Source organism: Lemur catta, chromosome 4 (assembly GCF_020740605.2).
Source record: "Lemur catta isolate mLemCat1 chromosome 4, mLemCat1.pri, whole genome shotgun sequence".
NCBI lineage: Eukaryota > Metazoa > Chordata > Mammalia > Primates > Lemuridae > Lemur > Lemur catta.
The window spans coordinates 70,857,302-70,876,612 of NC_059131.1; the positions used below are offsets into that span (position 1 = coordinate 70,857,302).

Consider the following 19,311-nt stretch of genomic DNA (forward strand, 5'->3'; position numbering starts at 1 on the left):
TGCTCCCTGCTTCCCTTCGGCGGCTTCCCTGCCTCCACCCAGTGTGGCGGGCGGGAAGGGGGTCGTCCACAAACTGCCAGCCTGCCCTTGCGCTGCCCGTGCGCGGCACCCGCATCCGCTTAGCTCCTTCCCCCGCGCCGGAAAGCAGGCTGCGGCCTCTTTACCGGGAAGGAGGCTGCGAGTGCGCGACTCGACCAAGGTCACGCAGCAAAGTCAGCACTTAAAACTCAGTTCGCAGACGCTACTGCCCACGCTCACACTTCCCCCCGAAGCGTCGAGCGCACGCAGGTTTCCAGAACTGGAGAACTTGGGTACCAACTTCTCCTTTTACAACCGCGCCAGACCACGGCCGAGTTTAATCTCCCGCCTGAGGGCTGAGGGTTGCGGGAAATATCCCGGGGCGAGAGAGATTCCCGGATCCTGCGCCCGCCAACTCCGCGCGGGCCTGGGTGCCAGGCTCCGCACCCCTCCCCGAGGAGAGCGGAGCCCCGACTCCCTGCCGAGAGCGTCGCTGCGGCTCCCTCCTCTCGGGCGCCCGGCCCCTCCCCAGCCACTGGGCCTCTACCCCGAGCGGGCCGCACGGTGAAACCGCCGACCGCGCGGCCTCCCGGGGCTGGCGGGGCGGCGGTGGCGACGCGCCAAGTTCCGTCCCGGGCAGGACCGTGCGGGGCGGGGCCGGCTCCCTCCGCCCCTTCCCGGGCTCGCGCGGGGGGGCCGCAGGGACGCCTTCCCGAGTGGTCGCCGCGCCCAGGCCAATGAGCGCGCGGGGAGCCGCGATGGAGGCTGGGGAAGCCCGGAGCGCCCGGGACCCCCGCCGTCGCCGCGCCCCCGCGCCCCCGCGCCCGCGGGGCTGGAGAGGGGGCGACAGAGGCGCGGCGGCCGCGCCGGGCATGGGGGCGCCGCTGGCCCGCGCTGGCTGCCCGAGCTGCGTTCCGCGCCGCCGCCGCCACCGCGCCTCGAAGTTTGCCGGCTGACTCGGAAAGTTGCGCTCCGGCTCGGCCGCCGCAGCGCGTCCAGCCTCCTTGCCTGCCCCGCTCGCCGCCGCCGCCCTCCGCGGTGCCCCGGCCCCGCCAACACCCGCAGCCCCGGCCCCGCCTGCCGGGGGCATGTGAGCCGTGGCCGCCCCGAGAGGCCGTGCGGGCTGCACGGCCCCGGCGCCTCCCCGAGGCAGCGCGCGGGCGAGGGGCGCGCCCCGGCCCCAGGGCCCCAGGCAGCCTGGGTCGCCATGGGCTTCCAGGGCATGGAGCTGTGCGCCATGGCCGTGGTGGTGCTGCTGTTCATCGCGGTCCTCAAGCAGTTCGGCATCCTGGAGCCCATGTCCATGGAAGGTAACGTGTGGCCATCCGCCCCTCCTTGCCCTCCGCCGGGGGCCAGCGGTGTGTAGGGAGGGAGCAGCACCCGCACACTCTGGTGCGCTGGGCTGGGGAGGAGCGGGAGGCCCTGGCCGCCCTCTCCCGGCTCCGGAGGGCTGGACCTGGGACTAAGGGGGCAGAGACGGCCCCAGAGATGACCGAGCCTGGGCTCTTGGGGTGTGAGCGAGGTGCACGGTGACACCTTGAACAGGCATCTTTGGCCGTCCTAGGCCTGCAGTCCAGCTGCCCCTGGTGAGCGCAGCCAGCTCGGGCTGCCTGGTGGCGGGAGGTGGCGCAGGTTGAACATGACAGGAAGGACCTTCAGCTCAGGGCACCTGGTGGTGGCAAGTGATTTGAAGCCTCTGCTGTGTGGTGGAACTGTCCCTTTTGCCCCCTACCCTGCATCCAATTTCACCTCCCCAAGCAAGGCTCAGGCCCATGGCATCAGCAACCAAATCCGCAGTCCGCACATTTTGTCCCAATAAAATATTAACTGAGGAGACAGACCTACACTTAAATCAGACACTGATGGTCTCACTGGGACCCCTGACCGGCGCCTTTGGAGGCGCTTCCCAAGCGGTTGGTACACCTGCTTCACCTTGGGCAGGTTAGGAGGAGGGGCCCCTCCGGGGCACACCTGCTTCTGTAGGGGACCCCAACCACCAGGGATGTAACTTCCCCTTCCCCTCTTTGCAAAGAAGCAGCTACAGTCCTGCACCTCTGGGCCTTGGGGAAGAGGCCAGCTTGTCCCGTTCCTGTCGCTTGCTGCCCTCTCAGAGGATAATGGGCATGCTACGGACCTAAGAACTTGGCTGACCTTGCCAGGCTGCAGCTCTTGGGACTGAAACCCAGAGGCCTCGGGAGGGGAGAGAGGGAGAACCTGCCGCTGCCTCTGAGCTGCCCAGCATCCCCTTGGGCATGAGGATGTGCCCCAAACCCCTGCAAAGGGCAGGAAGGGCCGGGGCCAGGAAGGAAGGCCTCCCTCCATTCTGCCTTCAGAGCCCAGGGCTGGCGCTGGCCACATGGCCCTCAGAAGCCACTGGGCTCCATCACACCTTTTCTCTAGGTGAGTTCACGAGGCCCAGAGAGAAGAGACTTGTTCCAGGTGGTTCAGAAAGATGCCACTTTAAGTTTTAGAGTTTAGCTGCGGAGGAAAATTGCACAAGCTGGGCCTCCACTTGGCCGGATGCTGACCCTGGCAGGGGGATCTGTGACAGGGAACTTCCTGGAAATTACAGGTGCTTAGGATCAGGGCAGGGCTAGGAAGGGATGTGCATTCCATGCTCCTGAAGGGGATCTCTGTTCCCTATCCCTGCCTTTTCTTTCCCCATGTGGAACCTGGGGTGGGCGTGGAGGAGTGGCTGGTGCCCAGGGAAGCCATGGCCTCTCCATGCTCTTCCCTGTTTCCTGGTCCCTCAAGGGGACCACAAGGGGCCAGGACACCAGCCAGCCTCACTCATTTAGTGCTGCAAAACCTTCTTTCCCGACTCACTCAGAGGTCAGGAGCAGTCTGAAGTTTGCCTTTGTGATTCTAAGGAGAAGGGATTTCTTTACAAGGTGGATAGTAAGCACAGGACGACAGATGGCTTATTCTACCTTGTAAAAACCCCCTCAAGCTCTAAGGAGTTTCTCTTTTCTGGTATATGTGCCCACTTGTGCCTCCTGGAGCTCTGGAGTCTTGGTGCAACTGGGGGAGGAACCTCAGTCAGCCAGATCTGTGCTGGGATCCTGTCACCCTCACAAACTGGCTATAAAAATCCCTTTTTCATTCTGAGCCTCAGTTTCACCATCTGTGAAGTGGGGCTAATAACACTTCCTGCCCCATAGGGCTGTGGCAGCCTTTAACCAGTCAGTGGTGCTTTCGTGGCCCCCAGCACCATTCTTGGCATGTAATAAATGTGCAGACTTTGTGAGCCGTTATCAGCAATGCTGGCAATGAGTGATTACTGGTAAGAACAGAGCTGATTCACAGGTGAAACATCCTCTCACTGAGACAGCCCCCTCCCAGCCCCCTACTCCGTCAGAGGGGGGAGTCATAAGTTCTAGATACTCCCTCTTGGTGGGGAATGGTGCCAGCCGAGGGCCTGGAAGTGCCTTTTGGCCCCGCAGTGTCTACAGGACTGTCAGATGAGCTATGAGGTGCCTAGGCTGTCCCACCAGCCTGGATGTGGGCCATCCTCAGTGACACTGGGGGTGGGAAGGGGACTGGTGCCCCAGCTCCCCTCCAGGCATGTGCGTGTGCAGTTGGAAGTGTTTCTTGTCCTCTCTGAGCCTCCGTGGTTCTCATCTGTAAGAAACCTGAGTTATGATGCCCTGGGGATTGTTAGGAACTAATGGATCCTGGTTCTGGGGATGCGGCTTTCTAGAAGTAGATGCAGAAGTGAAGGGCCTTCCTCTCTGCCTTGGGTCCCCTGTCAGTCTCTGTCTCTGGGTGACTCCAGGGATGGAGTCACCCCAGTCACTTTTCCTGAGCAGTAATTAAGCAGGAAGCCCGCCCCTTGATTCACACACGAGGGGGCTGAGCCGGGGAGGTGGCTTGGCTGTCCTGACCACCAGGGCAGATCAGTGGCAGCAGGGCACGGGCCTAGAAAGAGGCCAGGCCAACCTCAGTACAGCAGACTCCATGTGGCAGGAAGGCAGGCCTCATCCTGCCTGCTTAATTGGGATTTCTCCTTCCCTGGTGACCTGCGGGGTCTCAGAGGTGAGGGAGCTGCTCAGCGTCTGCGAGCCTTGCCATGACAAGGGCATGAGAGCCTGGAGCTGTTGGACAGCCCAGAAGGCCAGGAGGGGGTCTTGTCTCAACTTTAGCACCTGGACCCTGCAGGAATTGGGCTGGGGAAGCGGGGGCTGTATCCCAAGGACTGTGGCTTTTCTGTGTGGCACCTGACACTTAGTGTTTAACAATGGAATGGGGTCTGGGCCCAGGAAGTCCATAAAGCCCCTGAAATTATGGGCAAGACTGCATGTTTGGTGCTTTTTCCTGGGGTGCTAAAGTATGATTCTTAAGGGTGTTTGTGTTCCCAAAAGATTTGAAGGCTCACCTCTGAGACTCTCTGTTGAGCCTTGCTCAAGGCCATGGTGGAGGGTACTGGGCCCCGGTGGCATCTCTGATGTGCTGGTGACATGAAGGTCTTCCTCATCCCTTCACGTCTCCCAGTGTGGCAGGCACTTTCCCTGCAGGAGCGGAGACCCCTGACACACTTGATTTCTCTTCACAGCCCCATCCCTACCGTAAGGTTCTGGATAGCTTAGTTTCTTTATCAGTTTGTGGTCTGTCTCCACCAGACATCAGCCACACGAGGGCAGAAACTGTGTCCCGTTCACTGGAGTACCCCGTGCCTGGAACAGCGCCTGCACCAGGCAGCAGCTCCGCGAGGATCTGTTGAATTCATGAGGGAATCTTGCCAACAAAGAGGGAGGACTGGAGCCTTCTGTCCCTTCTGCGCCAGCCCCAGCTTGTGAGCCTGAGGCCTGGTCCTATGACAGCTGCTGACCACATGGGCATGGAGCAGGGGGCTCCAAGCAGGGTGGGGTGGGGGTGAGGGTGTCTACTGCCTAGAGTGTGTAGGCTGGAGGTGGGGTATGTTCTGTGTCATCAGGGCCAAGTGCGGGTGGACTAGAGTGAGTGAGAGTAACTGGCCAGGTCTCATGGGGAGGAGATTCTTACTGGGCTACAAGTCATAACCAGCTTTAAAAAATACCTGCCGTGCCCACCTTGGGGCACTGAACCCTAGATGTCTGGGTTGAACCCAGGCACTGGGATTTTTAGAAGCTTCTCGGGAGACTCATGTGCAGCCAGGGTTGAGAACGTGGTGCAAGGCCTTTCGTTGTGCAAGGCCTTCAAGGACAGGTGTCAAAGTGTGCTCCCAGGCCAGCAGCAGTGGAACGCAGCAGCTTGTTAGAAATGTGCATCTGCAGGCCCCTCCCCAAACCTGCGGGGTCCCCAAACTCAGTGCAGGCCCAGCGGCTTGTCTCCTAACCAGCTGCAGGTGCGACAGGGATGCACTCAAGCTTGAAGACAACTGCTCTGTCTAGGGATGGGCCTCTGTCAGAGAAATCTGGAGCTGTTGGAAGGTTTGGAGCAGAGGAATGAGGTGGTCTTGAATTTCCTCAGGGTCCCCTGGCTGCTGTGTTGAGGCAGCAGTGGAAGCAGGAGGTCCTGTGAGAGGCATTTGCAGACATCCAGGAGGGAGACAGCCGTGGGCTGGGGACAAGTGGGTGCGTTCCGACGCCTTTCTGAGGTAGAGCTGATTGGGTTTGCCGTGGGTGTGAGAGGGGGGAAGGGGTCGGGAAGGTTGGCCTGAGCACCTGGCAGGGAGAGGTGCTGTTTACTGAGACGGGGAAGCTGCTGTGCGGGCAGGTTTATGGGGAAGGTCACTAGTTCCATTTGGACCTAAGTTTGGGGTGTATTAATTTTCTATCACTGCCGTGACAGATTCCCACATGCGTAATGCCTTAAATCAACACAAATGTGTTATCCTGCAGTTGTGTAGAGCAGAAGCCAGCACGGCTCTCCCTGGGCTAAGACCAAGCAGTGATGTCAGGGCTCCCTCCTCCTAGCGGCCCCCGGAAATCCTCTGTTTCTTGCCCCTCCAGCATCCAGAGGCCTTGCCTGGGCTCACGGCCCTTCCTCCGTCTGCACCGGCCGCCCATCAGGCTGCGTTGTCCTCACGCTGCCATCTCTCACTTCTCTCTTCTGATTCCCTGTCCCACTTTTAAGGGCCCATGTGATTACGTTGGGCCCACCTGGATGATCCAGAAAAAATTCCCTATTTTAAGGTCAGCTGAATGGCAACCTTAATTCCATGTATACAGTCTTATTACCTCTTTGCCATGGGACCAAACATTTTCCCAGGTTCCAGGGACTAGGACATGAACATATTTGTGGACCCGTTATTCTGCCTGGCACAATGTCTATTAAAAAATCCAAGTGGAGCCATCAAGGAGGTGGTGGAGGAGGTACTCAGGAGTACATCAGGTACTCAGGGGAGAAGTTTATATGCCATCAGCAAATGTTGGGATGTAACACTGTGAGACTAGGGGGTCAACAAGGGAGTGGGTGAGATATAAAAGGGACCAGGTTCAAGGGCCAAACGCTAGGACCCTCCAGCATTAACAGGTAAGGGAGAAGGAGCAGCCCCTGAGGTCAGGGATGCCAAGGGGAAGGAGGGTAGCCAGGGGGAGGGAGGGAGTGCCCCCATGGTCAGAAGCTGCTGACCCCAAACATCTGAGGCTCCAAGTCACCTGAGAACAAGACCCACCACCAGACTTAGCAGCCCCTCCTGGAATCCCTGTGCGCCCCCCCCCCCCCCAGCCTTCCCTGCACTGCTGTCCAGTTCAGGGACATCCTCTTCCCAGCTACGGGCTAGCCAGGGGCCTCTCAAGGCCCTGACCCACTGGCAGATGTCAGGCCTCCCCTGGTCACTACACGTCCAGGAGGGAGGCAGGAAGACAGACACTTTCTGGTCAGTACAGCCTGGTCACCCTGAAGAAGGTCCCCTGTCCATGTCTGAAAAGGGCATGCAGCCTATCAAGTCTTGCGTCTGTGACTTTTGGATTCCTAAACGCGGCACTCTGTCCCAATGCCTGGGATCCCACCATTGGTCATGTGGGTTAGTGAGCAAACAGTAGGGGCGTGGGGGCTGGGAGGGCCTCCCAGCCAGCGGGATTGCCTTCTGCTGGGGCGGGGTTGTGTTCTAGGGGCAGCATTAAGCCTCAAGCACAAAATGAGTGTGTTGTCAAGGCCAAAAGGGAGGCAAAGCTACAAGCCCTAAAGAGGCATAGGGACGGGGAGGCTGTCTCCAGCACTCCAGGCAGAATGGGTCCCAGAGAAACAGCAGCTGACACCAGGCCCCTCACTGGGTGGGGCCATGTGGCCTGACTCAGCTCCCCGTGAAAGGGCCTTCTGGGATCAGATGTGGACTCAGAGGCCCAGAGAGGGGAGGCAGCTTATGTTGGCCAGGCTGCCACTGGAGCTGGGCACCCTGCCCTGCAGAGCCCAGCTGAGTTTGTCATCCCACTCTGTCAGTTCCAGCCTGGTTGCTACTGGCTTACTGGGTGACTCCTTGAGCCTCACTTTCCTCCTCTGTAAATGAGGATAATAACAATATTTTCCACTATCCCTTTCACACTTTGGAAAAGTTGAAAGAGGAACTCAAATCTAAGGGACTCAGAAAGGTAGGGCTGAGCAAAAATTGTGCCCGGGCTGGTCAGCCTTGGCACCTGTTTGCAAGGTTGATGCAGCCCCGACTCCAGAATTTTTTGTCCACATCTGTGGCCCAAGGCTTGGCTTTGACTGCTGCTTCTCTTAGCTGAGCTCAGATTTCCTCAGTTTTAGACTAGTGGCCCTCAACTGAGTGCAGTTTTAACCCCCACGGGACATTTGGCAATGTCTAGAGACATTTGGATTGTCCCAGCTGGGAAGGTGCTACTGGCATCTAGTGGGTAGAGGCCAGGACGCTGCTAAACATCCTGCAATGCATGGGACAGCCCCCACCACAAAGAATGACAGTAGTGCTGGGCTTGAGAACCCTGTTCCAGAAGGAGTATTGGCTGGGGGCGCTGCTTCACTGGGCAAGTTGCTTCTCCTGTCTGAGCTGTTTCCCAATCTGTAAGTGAGGGAGGTGGATTACAGGCACCGTATCCCCTGGGAACTTCCCCTGACCTTTTCCCTTCCCCTTCCCCTTCCCTGCACCCTCAGGTTATGTTAGATGACTCTGCCCTCAGATTTTCTATGTCCCCATCCCTCCTGACCGTGGGCTCTCTGAGAGGACGTGCCTCTCTACACTGTATGGCCTCACAGCACACCCAGCACTGCCTGGCAAACAACAGGTGCTGAGCAAATGTAAATGGCATGCCACTGTCAGCACACACTTACTGGACACCCATTGTATGCCAGGCAGAGTGAGGCCCCCCAGAGCACAGGTAATGCGGAGTCTTGGCCCTCGGTTTAGAGCATCCCTGGGCAGATGCCCTCGCGGGGGGGGGGTCCCTCTGGCTGGGGCAGGGGTGGGCAGGCTGGGTTCTGGGAGCCTGAGTATAGGTGGGCAAAGACAGCAGAGGTTTGCGGTGTGACGGGGAGGATGGGAGTGCCCAGAACCAGGATGTGCAGGGTCTGGCCTGCTGCCCCTGTTCTCCCTTCCTGGGAGGCAGCCCACATACTCTGCAGTTGCCCTCTGTGCACCTGCCACCTACAGGGGCCTGGTCTTGCAAAGGTGACTTGGGGGCCCGGTGGGTTCACAGCCGTCTCTTGGCTTGGAGCAGGCCTAAGGGGCTACTGCGATCTTTCCTACTCTTTCTCTTGCTCTCCTTCACCCCAGCACCCACTCCGCCACTTGCTGGGGGCCTGGTGCTAATGCTCTGAGCATCCTGAGTGCCTTTCTCCCTGGCTGGGTCCGCTGCCCTTTGTAAACTGCAAGTTCCTCAGGACTCCTGCAGCTCTGGGATGCTGGTGACAATGACAGAAGCCAGCATCCAATAACTGCTCTCTCTATGCCACGCACTTTGTGTGTATCCTTATTTTGTCCTCATCAGCAGGCCCACTTTATAGATGAGGAAACTGAGAGTAAGGGAGGTCACCCAGACAGGGACTGACAGAGCCAGGACCTCTCTGGACGCTGGCACACCTGCCCTGAGTGTGTCTCTAAATGCAGGGCCAAGGAGACCACTGGAGATGGCCGTGTGTGTTCCAGCCTCTTACGGGACAGGTGTCAGGAGCCCGAAGTGGAGGCAGCTGCCTGGGTCCAAATCCAAAGTGAGAACAGTCTCCCTGCTAGAGCTGTTGTGAGGACTCAGCTCATAAAACAGTGCCCGGCAGAGTAAGCGCCTTGCAAGCGTAAGCTCTCCTTATTTCTTGCCAGAAAAGTCCCACCCAGATTCCCCCCAGTCACACATCACTGACTGTGCACTAGAAGTTAGTAGGAAGGAAGATGCACTTGGCAGACACTCCATCCTTGATCATGTGCTGGGTGTCCTTCATCACGTGCCCCACGAGGTCAGGGACCTGCGTGCTGCTGCCCTGGGGCCTGCTGGGCTGGGGGAGGGCAGCAGATAGGCAGGAGCCTGAGGCCTGACGTTGCTCTAGGCTGGGGGACTTGGGCAGGGCCCCTCCCTCCCCAGGTCAGTGGCTCCATGTCGCAGACCTGGACACAGGCAGTAGTTTCAGAGCAGTTTAGTCAGGGATTCTCAAATGAAGTCTCACTTGGAAGTCCAGCACCCCTTGATGGGTAAAAGAGGCAGCTCGGATTGAAAAGGAAGTCTTGCCCCCAGGCCTCCCCTCACCCCACGGCAGTTCCTGGGACCCTCTGTGGGACCCTGGGGTCTAGAAGTCCCCTGACCAGGAGGGACTAGGTGAAGGCTAGATCCTCTGGCCCAGGGCAGGGCCGAGGAGCCTGGTTGCACCACGTGCTAGAGGCCCTGCCTCCCTGTCTTCCCCAAGCCCTCATGGACTGTCAGCCAGAGGCGTCCATGGGCAATTCCAGGCCCAGCTGTGTCTCTCAGAGGCTGATCCTGGGGTGGCTAAGAGGCTGGACTCCTGGGGAGGGTGGCTGGGGCTGCTTTCTCCCCTGGGCCCCAAAGCCCTCATTCGGATCATTTGAAATCACCAGCAGCTTCCTCCTTAATGCACAGTCACTAAGGGGGGACATGATGATAAGTCACTAGTGTAGGGACCATTGTAAAGCCCTCATGGGCCCCAAGACTATAAGGATTCTGGGGCCTCCCGTCAGTAAATTAAATTAAGCTGAGTGTTGAAATGCAGTATCTGTATAAGGAAGTCCATGAGTTTCCCCTTGGTGACCACAGGGATGCTTTTTGAAATACCAAATTCAGTCACAACCAAGCCGGTGCCCCCATCTCCCTGGCAGCTCAAGCTGGAGCTGGTCGTGTGTTGGCTCCACCAGCTCTGCCTGCCCCTGGTGTCTGTGAGTGTCAGCACTAGGCTGGGCACAGTCTCAGGGAGACTGCGGGGTGCGTGAATGTGCTGCAGCGCACCAAGGCCACCTCCACCAGCAGCTCTGGGGAGTGACAGGTGGGGGAGCACTGAATGGGCTGGGTTCAAGAGCAATTGGAGCCAGGGAGCAATTGGAGCACTTTGGAGTTTCTCTGCCAAGGGCAACAGGATGGGCGATGGCTGGCAGGGGAGTAGGTTTGAGAGAAGATTTTTAGAGAACCCACTCTTGTTTTTGCTTTCTCCCTATGGGGCAAGCTGAAGGCGGCCTACGCGGGAGAGTCGCAGAGGTGCTGGGGGCAGCCCAGAGAGGCTTCACAGGGCTCAGCTGTTGGGTGGGCCAGAGAGAGCCCCTTGCCGGTACCTGCTGCATCTCAGCTCAGTGAATTAAAGATTTGGCGCCACCTTTCCTGAGCTTTTGCACAGAGGGGGCTTCATGGCATACAGGACAAGAACCTGGACTGGGACTCTGTAATCTGTCAGGCTGCTGAACAACTGCAAATTGTCAAAAAGCCTCATGCTTTCACTCCTTTGGCAGAATGCTTGTTGGATAGAGAAGTTAAAACGTTATTGCCGGCCCTCTTCTTATCAGCCGTGTCTTAGCCTGTTTTCTGCTGCGGTAACAGAAGACCAGAGGCCAGGTGATTTGTAATGAACAGAAATGTACTGGCTCACAGCTCTGGAGTCTGGGAAGTCCAAGACTGAGGGGCCAGCGTCTGGCGAGGACCTTCTCGCTGCATCATCACATGGCAGAAAGCACCACATGGCAGAAGGGCAAAGAGAGAGAGAGAGGGCAAGAGGGGGCAAACCCACTCCTGCCATAACGAACCGGCTTCTGCAATAACGGCATTAGTACATTCATGAGGTCAGGCCCTTGTGACATAAACACCTCTTAGAGAGCCCACCTCTTAATACCGTTACAATGGCAACTAAATTTCAATGTGAGTTTTGGAGGGGACAAACATTCAAACCATAGCAAATGGATGGGTACGTTGATGGGAGGGAGGTGGCCCAGGACTAGCCCATGGAGAAGAAGGGGGTGCACCAGGAGCAGGCTCTGCCTGGAGATGTTACAGTTAAAGCCCACAGCAATAATCCACGAACACATCCAAGGAAACAGCTGGGAGGCTCCGTCCCACCCAGCGTGTGTTATGGAGCACCTCCCATGTGCAACCCTGGTTCCAGGTTGGGTGCAGCGGTGGGCAGACCCAAGTCCCTGCTGAGGCCCCATGTAGAGGAAGAGACCAATGACAAACCAGTTGTCTTGGTCTGCTCAGGCTGCCATAACAAATAGCACTGACTGGAGGACTTAAACAACAGAAATTATTCTTTCACAGCTCTGGAGGTTGAAAGTCTGAGATCAGGGTGCCTGCAGAGTTGGTTTCCGGTGAGGGCTCTCTTCCAGGTTTGCAGATGGCCCCCTTCTTACTCTTTCCTCACGTGGCCTTTCCTCAGTTCATGCACATGGAGACAGAGATCTTTCTCTTCCTCTTCTTATAAGACCACCAATCCTGTAGGATTAAGGACCAAACCTTGTGAATTCCTTTAACCTTAATTACCTTCTAAAGACCCTGTCTCCAAATATAGTCACATTGTGGGGTTTGGGCTTCAACTACGAATTTGGGGGGACACAGTTCAGTCCATAGTAGTAGTAAATAGAGAAATATGCATATGCCAAGGAGTGATAGCCAAACAAAGAAGAGTAAAACTGAGATGGGGGTAGATAGAAATGAGGGGGGCCTCTGAGGAGGAGGTGACATTTAAGCAGAGGCCAGCAAGTGGGGGGCTCTTCAGGACGAGTGTGCCTGGTAGGTTTGAGGGGCACCAACATGGCTAAAGTAGAGAGGTGAGGGGACAGACATGGGTAATGAGGTCAGAGCTGGGGAAGTTGGGGACACTTGCTGGCCTTTTAGGGACTTTGATTTTTATACTCAGAGCTTGGAGGAGGTCGTTGAGAGCAAAGTATGTGATATGTTTTCAACAGCTTCCTCTGGCACTACCTGAAGAACAAACTGATGGGGTCCCGGGCAGAAGAAAGGAGACCAGGAGGGGAGAAGCTGGAGCCTTGGGCAGGGGCAGTGGAAGTGGGAGAAGGGGTCAGAGGTGGGACGGATGTTGAAAGTAGAGCTGGCAGGATTTGCACATGGGCTGCACGTGGGGAGGACGGCAAATGCCCAGGATTTTGGCCTGAGCACCTGGCAGGATGGAGCTGCTATCAGCTGAGCTGGGAAGGCTGTGGGTGGAGCAGGTTTGGGGGGAAGATCAGGAGCCCGGTTGGGACATGTTCCCTGAAACACCTCCCAGACATCCAGGTGCAGGTGACAAGGAGGCAGGTAGGTCTGGAGCTCAGGAGAGGAGTTAGCCCACATTTTCTGACCAAGACTTGACTTTACAAGCAGCTTTCAGATTTTGCAAGTTGAAGGAGTATAATGTTTTTTCTCATTGATCTCATGTGCACTTTTGATACTGATGGTTTTGAACATCTTTATGTATGTTTATTAGCTTTTTTGACTTCTTTTATAAATTGCCTTTTCATATTCTTTGACCATTTCTCTCGGGATTGTTGTCTTCTTGTTTTCTGGGCATCGAGTGTTTAATCCAGACCAGAGGTATGTGCTGGCTCCTCCACTCACCCCCTTCTCTCTCTCACTTTCTTTTGCTCTGAAAAAATGAAATTGTAAACATTTTGATTAACCTCTAATTAATATATATTTGATATGTGAATTACAGAGAATAGAGAACACCAGTGAACCCATCCTGTGCTATCCCATCCCTGTCAAGGTTACCAGAGCCAGATCTGTGTTTGTCATTCCTTGATTTTGTTCTTATTTGATTTTATCTCTTATGTATCCCTACAAATATATTATTGAGTTGTTCTTGGCTTTGAATTTGATAAAAAATAGAATCATACTGGTTTCCTAGGACTAGTTTTTCATTCAACGAAATATCTCTAAGACCCATCCACATTGCTGTGTGTTACAGTCAATTCATTTTACACTACTGTATGATATTTCATCAGGTGCATACCCCACAATACAATTTATCTGCTCTGTTGTCTGTGGACGTTTGGTTGATTCAAGCTATTGTTATTGTAAAGAGTGTTCCAATGACAATTCTTGTACATGCCTCCTGGGCACTTGAGTTTAGCATATATGCCTAGGAGAGAATTGCTAAACCCTTCTCAGGGTGGGGAACCTGTGGCCTTCTGATGTCAAGACTGTTCTTTTTTAAGTGCCAAAGGATGCAAGAAAACTTCATGCTTCTCTGCTGCACCCCTTTTAATAAAAGGATTTGTTCTGTAAAATTTGGATTCAGTCAAAAGACTGCACTTAAGGACATAGAAGGTCACATGGGCCTTAAGGGCACAGGTTCCCCACATTATTATTTTTTTTAAGAGATGGAATCTGGAAAAGGGGAGTGGGTAAATTCATACCTAACGGGTACAATGCACACTATCTGGGAGACGGATACAGTTATAACTTTGACTCAAATAGTACAAAAGCAATTTATGTAACCAAAACGTTTGTACCCCTATAATATTCTGAAATAAAAAATAAATAAACAAGAGATGGGGTCTCACTCTGTCACCCAGGCTGGAGTGCAGTGGTGCGATCATAGCTCACTGCAGCCTCAAACTCTGGGCTCAAATGATCCCCCCACTTTAGCCTCCCTAATAGCTGGGACTAAAGGCATGCACCACTGTGCCTGGCAATGTTTTTTTTTTTTTGTAGAGATGGGGTCTTGCTATGTTGCTCAGTCCACTCTTGAACTCCCAGCCTCAAGGGATCCTCCTGCCTCAGCCTCCCAAATTGTTGGGATTATAGGCATTGTGCCTATAATTGTACCTGGTCAGAATTATCATTGATCTACATCCTCTCCAGAATTTGGTGTCATCAGACTGCTTTTTTCATTTTTTATTATTGTTATTTCTTGCCAATCCAGGAGATGTTGCATTCTCATCATAATTTCCATTTTCCTGTTAACCATCTTTCATGTATTTATCCATCTTTCTGGTTTCCTTTTCTGATGATTATCTATTCTAGACATTCCCTTGTCGTCGTTTGTAAACACGGCAGGGTAGCTTCCCCCATTCTGCTGAGTGTCTCTAACTCTTCCCTTTGTTAAACAGAAATCCATAATTTTAATGTAATCACATTCATCAGTTTTTTTCCTATGTGGTTTGAGCTTTTGAAGTTTTAAAAAATCTTTCCATACCCTTAGGTTAACAAAAGACTTTAACGTTTTGTTTTAACTATAATTTACCTTTCGTGTTTGGGACTTTAGTTCATCTGAGGCCACTTTTGCACGTGGTGTAAGGAAGGGATCCAGATTTATTTTCTTTATATGGTGATCCAGTTTTCCTAACGCCATCTACTCGACTAAACAATCTGACCTTTCCCCATATCTTTCATGAAATTCCCTTCTATATCTCCATCTCTTTTTGAGCTCTCTGGTCTGTTGGTTGGTGCACCTGCAGTTCTTATACCAACCACACAATTTTTATAACAGTGAATGTGCAATATGTATTAGTATCTGATAGAGGAAACTGCTTCTTTACTCTTTATTTTTAGGTTTTTCTGGATTTTTAATTTCTCCGTACACATTTCAGAACAAGTTTATCAATGTTCTCAAAAAAAGTCCAAATGGATTTTTTTTTCAATTCAGATGATCATTTATTGGGCCCATATTAAATGGGACACAGCTATGAAATTCCCCTCCCCTGTCTGTGTACAATTCCATCCACCCAGGCAAGATCAATGCCTGTCACCCCTCAGCTGGGTGCATGCTATGTTTCTCTTGTTTTCTCCAATTATGTAATCTTCTATGGTGTAGTGATAGGCTGGTTCAAAAGCTCAGAATCTTCTTAGAAAGCAGTGGATAGCACAGCAATAGTCACAGCTAATGGAGACTTTGCTTCATTTTGAGCACGCACTGAGATGTGGTAATTGCTTCCTGCAGAGGTGCTGGGCCGATCTGGTGTCCCAGTCATGGGCTCTTCAGAATAAACAACAGTGACATCGAAATCCACATTCATGAAAGTCTCTGTCTGAACTGTATTGTAATCAGGTGTGGCCTCGGTGACTTTTTCCACAAAGGTGGAGGTGGCTGACTTCAGGTTAGCAGAGAATCTGACGGCCTGCATGTTCTCCAGGTACACGTGGTCGCGTCTAGGTCCATCATTGATTCTAGTATGTCAGTGGTTGGTTCAGGAGGTAGTGAGAGCAAAGTCATGGCCAGGGCACACGAGGCAGAGAAGGTCACAGCCTTTCTGAACATGGTGCTGGCGAGGAGGGCAGGAGGCCGGGGAGGTGAGCAGGCAGGTAGGCAGGCCTTGGCGTGGCCCAGCTGCATTTTGATTGGCAGAGAAATGACATCTTTCTGATGTGTGGCTCTAAGATGAAAGGTCTCATTTATTTAGATTGTCTTTCTGTAGCGAGGTCCTTTGAGTGTTGTTTACTACTTAGATACTTTTTAGTTTTGTTGCTGTTATGAGTGTTGTTATTTTTTATTGTATTTTCTATGTAGTTATTACTAGTGTAGAAAATTGCTGTTGATTTTCATATTGATTAATCTTGCACCTGACAACCTTACTGAACTCTCAGGTCTGTTGATTGTTTTTGGTCCTTGTAGGGACCATGTCATCTAAAATAATGTCAATTTTATCCTTTACTTCCCAATTTTTACACTATTTATTTCTCCTTCTAAATTTCCTTAGAACAGCAGTCCCCAGCCTTTTTGGCATCAGGGACTGGTTTCATGAAAGACAATTTTTGCACAGACCAGGCAAGGGAGAGGGATGGTTTCAGGATGATTCAAGTACATTACATTTATTGTGGACTTTATTTCCATTATTATTATATTATAATATATAATGAAATAATTGTACAACTCACCGTAATACAGAATCAGTGGGAGCCCTGAGTTTGTTTTCCTGCAACTAGACTGTCCCATCTGGGGATGATGGGAGACAGTGACACCTGAAGTATGTTGCTTATGTCCAGTCTACTCCGTGATCTCGTTTTGGCTGCTGTCACTGCAGAAAACCCTGCTTCACAAAGATAGGATGTTGGAAATGGAAACAGGCTTTTCAGTGCATTTGTGGCAATCTCAGGATATTCCGCCTTGACTTTAATCCAGAACGCATGGAGATTTGAAGTTGTCTCAAACGTACTTTTAAGGCCACCATCATTTGCAGTCTCAAACAGTTGATCCTCTTCTAGCCACAAAGTCTGTTCACCTGGCTTATTCACAGATGGGTCACAGTCCATTCCTTCCCAGTTTGGGGGTCTTTTGTGGTTGGGAAGTAATGCTCAAACTCTTTTGAAAGCTGAGATAGGTGATCATGCACCAGCTGGGAGAAGGAAGGCCCTGGATCAGCCTCTTTCAAACTCTCTGCTGATGTTTGAAACATGTCAAAAATCCCAGTGTTCACTTGTTGACCCAATAATTCCAGTTTGGCTTTTAATGCAGCCACTTTATCTGCTGACTTGAACACAGTTGTCATTCTCCCCTGAAGTGACAGATTGAGTTCGTTAAGCAGGTTGCATATGTCACACAAGTAAGCAAGTTTTGCGGCCCATGATGTGTCACTGACATGTGCTGCCAGTGGTGACTGTTTTTCTAAAAGAAATCTCTGGAGCAGCTCTCGTAATTCAGAAACCCTGGCCAGTGATCTACCTTTAGAAAGCCACCTCACATCTGTGTGTAAGAGAAGACGTGCGTGCCTTGCGTCCATCTCCTCACAGAGCTGTGAGCACAGACGTGAGTTAAGGGCATGGACTTTAATGTGGTTGATAATTTTAATCACATTCTGTAAAACGTTGTTTAGTTCAGGTGACATTTTTTGGCTAGCCAGCATTTCTCTATGGATGACACAGTATGTAGACTCACATTCAGAAGTGACCTTCTTGACCTGAGTAGTGAAACCAGAAGGCCATCCAGTCATGGCAGCCTCTCTGTCCATGCATATACCTACACAAAGTGACCAGTTCAGTTTTCCTGGTTTGTAATCATTCAAAAACTTTAATAGTTCTGCAGCTGCAGTGTTGGTTGGCAACAAAAATGCACATAACATAGCCTCATACACACCCTCCTGAAAAATATATCGCATAAAAACAAGCATTGTTGCCTTGTTGTCAACATGGGTAGACTCGTCAACCCGTATTGCATACCATGGTGACTCATTAATCCTCCCTAACATTTGTGCCTCAGTATCCTCTGCTATTTCATCAATTCATCTAGTTATGGTGCTAGCCGAAAGACAAACACATGCCACCTTTTGAACTGCAACCTCTTCTAAAAGTTCACGCCAAATGACCTTAGCAACAAGCAGGATCAACTCTTCACCAATAGTAAAGGGCTCCTGAGCTTTAGCAATGCCGTGCTCGCTCACCTGCCCACCACTGTGTGGCCCAGTTCTTAACAGGCCACTGACCGATACCAATCCATGGCCTGGAGTTTGGGGACCTCAGCCTTAGAGCGTTGGCAGGACATTGATTAGTGGTGATTGTGGCCAACTTTGTCTTCACCAAAATCTTAAAGAGAATGTGCCTGAGCTTTTGCCATTAAATCTAATAGTTTCTGTAAATTGTTCTGTGAACATATGATTTGCAAATAAAAGCTTTATCATGTTAAGGAAGTTCCCTTTGACTCCTAGTTTGCTGAGAGTTTTTGTTGTTCATTTTAATTATAAAGAGATGTGGAAGCTTATCAAATGCCTTTTCTGCATTAAAATTTTCATATGGTTTTCCCTCCTTATACTCTTCCAGATAAAATCTTCTTGATCATAATATGCTTTTTTAAAAGTGCAGCTGGATTTGATTAGCTACTAACATTTGGTTTAGGGTTTTGCATCACAAGGGTTTTGTTCACAAGTGAGATGAACATATGATTTTCACTCCTGTATTGCCCTTATGTGATTTGGGGATCAAATTTATTGTATTGATCACTGGATTAGCAATGTAGAGATCATTGATGATCCTTCTAAGAGCAGTTTGCTTAGGGTAGAGTGAGTTCAAGGGAGAATAGGCAGAGAGGAAGTGAAGACAGGGAGTTAAGAAGGTTGAGAAAAGGCTTAGGGAAAGTAGGGTCAGGGAGTTTTGTTTTAAATGGAACAAACAGGAGTGGTTTGGGGGGTTTTGTCTTATTTTGTTTTTTGGCCCTTTCGGGAGTGGATTAAGTTAATCACACTCTTTAGTTAATGAGACATTATCAGCTTTGACCCAGTTAAAGACTCTCTTGCTTATTTTTCCCCATTTGTTTCCCTGTTTCCCTCCTCCCCTATAGGTGATTATTCTAACTTTTATTTCATTTTAATTTTTCTAATTTAAATTAATGTAAAATTCACCTTTGGGGGTGTCCAGTTCTATGAATTTTGACAAGTGCACGGTCATGTAACTGCTACTACAATCAAGATAGAGAACAATTCCAGCACCACAAACCCTCGCACTGCCTCTTCTGTGTCAGCCCCGTCTCGCCGCCCAGCGCCTGGCAGCCACTGATCTCTTCTCCTTCCCTGTAATGCTCTATAATTTTATCTTTTCCAGAATGTCACGTAAATGGCATCATGCATTATTTAGCCTCTTGAGTCTGGATTCTTTCACTTAATTGCTGCATTTGAGATTTATTCATGTTGTTGAGTATATCAGTAGTTCTTTTTGTTGTTGTGTAGTAACCATTGTGTGGATGTTTGTCCATTCAGTGGTTGGAGGACATTTGGGTTATTTCCAATTTTGGGCAATTAGGAATAGAGTTGCTCTAAACGTTTACCTAAAGGTTATTGTGTGAATATAATAGGTTTCATTTCATTTGGGGAAATAACAAGGACTGCCCCATCTTATGGTAAGTGTATGTTCATAAGCAACTGCCAAGCTGATTTCCAGAGTGGCTGTACCATTTTTCATTCCTACTTGCAAAGTACAGCAGTTCTGGTTACTTCGCATCCTTACCAGCACTTGATGTTGTCAGTATTTGTTATTTAAGTAATTCTAATAGGTACATTGTAGTATTTCA

At 51.7% G+C, this 19,311-nt stretch overlaps 1 protein-coding gene across 1 annotated transcript in view; it reads left to right on the forward strand.

The window, feature by feature from the left end:
• Positions 1-915: 915 nt before the first annotated feature.
• Positions 916-19,311, forward strand: part of KCNIP3 (potassium voltage-gated channel interacting protein 3) — a 34,353-nt gene continuing 15,957 nt past the window's right edge. The window contains exon 1 of the mRNA XM_045550115.1: positions 916-1,328. Within this exon, the coding sequence (XP_045406071.1) occupies positions 1,226-1,328 (103 nt within the window). The 5' untranslated portion in view covers positions 916-1,225. The remainder of the gene's footprint in view (positions 1,329-19,311) is intronic.